Genomic DNA, 6,127 nt, shown 5'->3' on the forward strand with positions numbered 1-6,127 from the left:
TTATTCCTACTTATTTTTTACATTACATTTACATTACATTATCCAAAGCGACTTACAAAAAAATTGTAATATTTTGTGATCTATTTAATTCATTTTCATATCTTGCTTCCTCACCCTTGCACGGCTCCAGCAGGGGTCCATCACGCTTCTGGAATAGCATCTGAGGCAACAGGCCCGGGCATCCCAACCATTCCCCCGCCCTCCCATCGGCCTCCAGGGGCGGAGAGGCCCTCGGCCCATTGGTCCACTAGATCCCCCCCGCCTCCTTCCCATTGGCCGGCCGGGTGAACCATGTGACGGTGCGCGCGAAGGCCCCGCCTACCCCTCCGGCGGCGGAGGTAGAAAACCCCAGAGTGCTGCAGGAGGCGGTGGCACTGAGAAGCAGGGAGGGAACCGGAGAAGAGCGACGGCAGGAAGAAGAGGAGGGGGGGTGTGACCACGGCATGAGCCTTTAGAGGAGAACCAGAGAAGTTCTCCGCTTGGATTGAAGGTTCTATCTGGATATGTTCACCTCCTGACTCCATGAGCGCCGCCAGGTTAGTGTACTCTTGGTCCACTTGTCTTTCCCCTGCAAGAGTCGCACCATTTTAACTCTGCGCCCTCGGGGACTTGTATGCTTGGCTCACGCTCTTCTTTCCACCTCTTCCTCCTCCTCCCCTTAGTGTGCTCCGGTCATTCAGTCCGTCTGCAATGCCCGGCCCGGTCATGCCGATAGACGTGGCAATGAGGTTCTACATCAGCCACTCGCCCCCTCCTCTCAGGGGGTTCCTCAGCTCCTACGAGGAGATCCAGAGGGCCAAGAACCGGGCCAATCAGTCGCGGCTCTACAAGCCTCTGCGGCCGTGCCTCAGCAGCCAGCAGAAGGTGGTGGATGACGGCGACGGAGGAGGTGGCTGGGGCGGCAAGGCGGGCAAGAAGAAGGTGGTGTTCGCCGACAGCAAGGGCATGTCCCTTACGGCCATCCACGTCTTCTCCAAGTTCGACGACGAGCCGTACAAGAGGCGCGGGGGCGGCGCCGAGGAGCTGCAGTTCGACATGACCGACCTGGAGACGGCCACCATGGACCTGAAGATCAGCCCGTCGCGTAGCCTGGCGCTGGACTTCAAGCAACCCTCCGCCGACTACCTGGACTTCAGGAACCGGCTGATCCAGAACTCGGTATGCTTGGAGAGCTGCTCGCTGCAGGAGCGCTCGCTCACCGGCACCGTCCGGGTGCGAAACGTGGGCTTCGAAAAGTCGGTCCAGGTGCGCTCCACCTTCGACAGCTGGGCCACCTTTGACGACATCGACTGCACCTTCATGAACAACGTCTACGGCTGCCAGGACACCGACACCTTCGCCTTCGTGCTGGACCTCCCCGCCCACGTGCCCCCGAACCACCGCGTGGAGTTCTGCATCCGCTTCCAGGTCCAGGATCAAACCTTCTGGGACAATAACGACGGCAGGAACTACGGCCTGAGGCACGCAGGTTGGGGCGACGCCGCCCAGCCGGCCCCCGTCGAGTGCGGGAAGGCGCCGGAGAACAAGAACAGCGGGGTGAAAGTTCTGGAGATGGAGTTTGACCAGTTCGGCAGTCCGCGTATGTCCAGCGGACTCTTCCCCGGCTGGCAGAGCTGGGGCCAGGTCGACAACACCATGCCGTACTGGTGAAGGAACTTGCGGGAGGGGGGGGTTTAAGCGCTGGCGGGGCGGGGGGAAGCAGGACCCAGCTCCAGCTGTGGGTTCAAACTCGCTCTGGCTCGGGGGGCCAGAAGACAAACTCGAGCATACAAGTCAGATTGCTTTGTGTTCCCAAAAGCGAAGGAAGTGGAGGACGCGGACGACTTACCCAATTCTTTTCGCTGCAACCCGCCCGAGGAACTCGACGAAAGCGAGGTTTCGTGTAATATCGGTGTAACGACGTTGTAACAACAAATGTAATAACAATGTAATAACAATGTAATAGCGACGTGCCTTCCCAGAGCGCCCGCCCACTAACACACTGACTATTTGTAAATAGGAAATAAGCAATATCCCGCTGAATAATGTCCTTCATATTGAAGGACCATATTGAAGGGAAACGAGCACAGCTGATTCACTTGCTAACGCGCACTAAAAAAACTTTAGCACTGTGGCACTTGATCCAAACTGCCTTCTGGGGGGGGGGGGGGGGGGGGTATGGGGAGGGGTAATGTAAATTCTGGCGTGAAGCTGCTATGGAAACCGCAGGTGATTGGTCGGCTGGGGGCGCGAGGTCGCGGGGTCGGGAAGGGGTGGGGCCTTTTCGGTACGGCAACCGGAAGAGGTAGCGTGGGTTCGCTCTCACAAGTGCAATTTCTCGGACGGGCGATTCGGGACGTGTGGAACTGGAGGTCCTTATGAAGTGATTTTTTTTTTTTATTTTTATTTTGTCCTTTTTCTTGCGCTGTGAAAGAAATACTCGGCGTTCTCGTGTCCGAGTCTTTTTTTTTTTTCTTCCCCCCTCTCAGAAATAAATGTCTATATTTGTGCGTAATCCCCTCGACTCCTGTCTGCTTTCATTCACGCGCCCTCGAACGCGGACATGAATGCGGATTCTGATTTTTCGTTCGTTTCCTGAGCCGTCAGTCAAGAAAAAAAAGGGCGCAGAGTTGTTTCACACCATCAAATATCAGTAAGTTTGCAGAGGTTAGATTTAGGCATACAAGTCATTCATATGTGAATGAATGACTTGTATGCCTATATGAGGTGCGGCTGAGAGGGCAAATGGTATGTACCTAAATGTGGCCTTGTGATTGGTCCAGGGTGAACCCCGTTTCTTGCACAACTGGGATAGGCTGCTGTGACCCTTGGTGCAAGATAAGCCGTAGAGATAATGGATGAATGGATATGTCTGTGCCGCGCCTCCCTAACCACCCTGTTTTTACACCTATTGGAATTGATGCTAATGACTTTAAGCTAGCTTTTTGAAAAGCGTGTCAATGACATGATAATTACATGATGGTTGCAATGTAATAGCAACCGGGTAGCTGGAAAAACTAGCTGTCAACCTCTTTGCTTGTTTGTTTTTTAAGTCCGAAATCAAACCCTCCTTTCTAGGAAACAAACCAAAAAGAACTCGAGACTCCGCGTTTCCCCGAGAAAGGAAATGAATCTACTTCTCGTGAGCGCGAGGCTAATCGGGACGCCGGATTCCACAAGGACACGCTCAAAAAACAAGAAAAAGAACTGGGACATACAGAAGCCCCGCCCCCTTTCTTTCCTCGCCGAAGGGGCATTTTTAGTTTCAAAGGACAAAACTTTGAACCAACTGAGCAGCAAGACTCATACCCAGCTGAAAAGAAGGAATGGACAAAGGAAGCGCCTCAGGCAGGACCAGGATGTCCTCCTCGAGTTCCTGTCGCCAATTCCTTCTCCTTCACTGCTGCACAAAAAGTCCCCCGGTAATCAGGCGACTGCAGGAAGTAGGCCAACGTTAGCAGACAAGCCGTGTTAGCACATGTTGTATGTCTCACACAGAGTCCTACAAAGTACGTCAACACGGCTGTCAATGAACCTCCTGCATGTTTTTGGCCTGAGGTAGGAAACCGTCCAGTGTCAATGCAACAGATGAAGCGTATGCTGTGGCAAGAAAAAGAAGCCACCGGGCCTCGGACAGAGCGTCAGCTGACTAAGCCCAACCCCGTCTCCTCTTCCAGTAGATCGGGTTACGACAAAGCTTTGCGGCCCAGGCTTTCATAACGTGCTGTTTGACAACACCGGCTGACGAAAACGAGGAAGTACAAGTCTCGGGGCGTGCGAGCTGTACCGCGTTCTCAGTGCATACCTGTCACTCAGGGTTCTTTAGCAGTTGCAACATAAGCACGTTAGCGGAGTGATTTATGGGACGCGCCAGGTTGTTTTCTACACCAATAAAACGCTCTGCTGGCTGGTAGCATCGAGGAACTGGACAGCGCGCACCTTTTACTGTCCAAATATTAACTACCCATCCGTTGCCTTCAAGCTAGGAGGCAAGTACTTGCTAACACCAGTTGTGTCAAGCGAGTACTTTTCTTGATCACCTCTAGATGAAAGATAACCTTCCAGGTCTCTTGTTGGAGATGTCCTACCGACACTGTACCATCACCAAATCAGATGACTTGAAGCCTTCCACTTCCTGTAAAGCATACCGGCACTCACCTGGAGAGACAAAGCAATGGTCAGAAACAATGTTCATCTCTCGCTAACTTAGATGGTTGGGCCATGTCATCCACAAGGGTCCTGACAGACTTCCAAGATGTATCCTCTATGGGGAGCTACCGCATGGGGGAAGATCTGCTGGCGGACAAAAGAAGAGGTACAAGGATTACTTCAAGGCAAACCTTAAAGCCTGTAACATCCCACCCCATTAGCTTGACCTCCTCGCTAACCTTAACCTGGAGAGCTACCTGCCACCGAGGGATCGCCTTGTTTGCAGCATAGTGTACCGACAGCATACCCCATATGTGACCGAAGATGTTTGTCGGAGTTTGGCCTACATCACCTTCGAATACACCAACCCAGGACTGAACAAGAGTAAGAAAGTTGTGGACGTTGCCACGGACAGAAACCCATGAGCTAAGCTAAACTTGTGCAAAATAGCATTTTTATTTCCATTCAGTGCTAACCGTATTCAATCGTTTGCTACCCAAGTTGCGTGTCGAAGGTGATATTTACACCCCTTCCCTTCCCCTTTACCACCATAGCGTGCCCTGAGGCGTCGGGTCCACCTCCGCCTCCCTTTCATGGGATGGCACTCCCTTTGGTACCTGCAATTTCCTGGCAGAAGAAGGTGAAGGGCGGGGAATGGTTAGATTCCTACGGGTGTGTACCGCTCACAGGAATCTGTTGTCGAGGATTGCGTTCACCATCTGGCCTTTCATTTCCTTCCCTCCGCCCGACGGCATTCCTTCATCGCTCCTCCGTCATGGCAGCCAGGATTTAAATCCCCCCGCTATCGCTCCGATGCTACACCCCGGGTATCTTGTCAAAGCTCCATGTAACACCTCCATTTTCCACGGCGTACATTGGTGATTTCCAAGATCCAGGAATGTAGCAGAAAGAGCTCTGGGGATGGACGTTGCGTCCGGAACCAGCTTTGGAAACGGGGGGAGGCCTGCTGTGCCAGCTATTCAAGTGAGCCTTAGCTAGCATGCAGGGAGAGAATGCTAACATTGTCCTCTGATTACTGGCAAAAAGCACCTTCTCCAATTTTTCCAAATTCTGCCTCTGCTCTCCAAACACCAGTAGATGCTAAGAAATCCAAGACAAAGACCGTATCTAACTGTTTTTCCAATAGCTAATCGGTGGATGAGCAAGTTAGCATGTTAAACGCATCTCTGAGTCAGGGATTGTCCGAGAGTGCTAATGCTGGTGAACGTGTTAGCAGTTCAGGATGTGGCAGAACACCAACAGACGCAAGGAAACGCAAGACTAAAACCAAATATCTTGCTCGCTAGCTGTTTTCCGATAGCTGAACATTGGAAGGAATAAACAAAAATGGTTCAGATTAGATGGAAACAGAACAGCAAGCTAGCGCTTTTAAGGGAGCACCCAAGTGCGCTAATGCAGGTGAACATGTTCGAAATATGAAAGTGGGCTAACTGATCTTAGCTAACTGTTGGGATTAAGAGCAGAATCAATGAAAACATTAGATTCGACGGGGGCGGTTTAGCAAACTAACACGTTTAAACCCAACTCTTAATCTGGAAACACCGGAGAGCGCTAACGTAGGTGAAAGTGTTAGCGATCCAGAGACAAAGACAAAAACAAAGACAATGCTAGGAGCAGCTAAATGCTAACACCTAGCCGTCCGAGCGCCGCTGATGTGCTAACCATTTCCCGGACCTCGGCAAGCGACCTTTGATTAATCTATTTCGTGAACGGCTCCTCCTCTCGTGACCCCTCGAAAGGTCACGCCGGCGATGAAGGAAACGTGCGGCGTTAGTCACGTGCGGCGGCCCGAGCGCGTCAAACATTAACGCGTCCACGGCCGCATCCGCCGCATCCCGGCGAGGACGCCTGATGCAATGAAGATGCACAGAAGGTAAACCAGCGCGGCGATAGGGAGGTCAGAAAAACAAACCCGCCCCTTCAGGTTACCCAGAGCCACCTGAGGACAGGCGGCCATCTTTGGGGCCCGGAGGTGAAG

At 52.4% G+C, this 6,127-nt stretch overlaps 1 protein-coding gene and 1 long non-coding RNA gene across 2 annotated transcripts in view; one reads left to right on the forward strand and one right to left on the reverse strand.

Annotated features, from left to right (window-relative positions):
* The first annotated feature begins 394 nt into the window (after positions 1–394).
* Positions 395–2,134, forward strand: LOC147236859 (protein phosphatase 1 regulatory subunit 3C-B-like). Its single transcript, XM_086174886.1, has 2 exons — positions 395–536; positions 663–2,134. The coding sequence occupies exons 1-2, from the start codon at positions 523–525 to the stop codon at positions 1,648–1,650; spliced, it is 1,002 nt and encodes a 333-aa protein (XP_086031012.1). The 5' UTR covers positions 395–522; the 3' UTR covers positions 1,651–2,134.
* Positions 2,135–4,030: 1,896 nt separating this feature from the next.
* LOC147236860 (uncharacterized) overlaps positions 4,031–6,127 on the reverse strand; it is a 13,361-nt gene continuing 11,264 nt past the window's right edge. The window contains exon 4 of the long non-coding RNA XR_015107346.1: positions 4,031–4,272. This is a non-coding gene — a long non-coding RNA (uncharacterized LOC147236860). The remainder of the gene's footprint in view (positions 4,273–6,127) is intronic.

This window comes from Fistularia commersonii, chromosome 2, assembly GCF_037954325.1.
Source record: "Fistularia commersonii isolate RoL2024-O1a breed Wild chromosome 2, RoL_Fcom_v1.0, whole genome shotgun sequence".
Taxonomy (NCBI): Eukaryota; Metazoa; Chordata; class Actinopteri; order Syngnathiformes; family Fistulariidae; genus Fistularia; species Fistularia commersonii.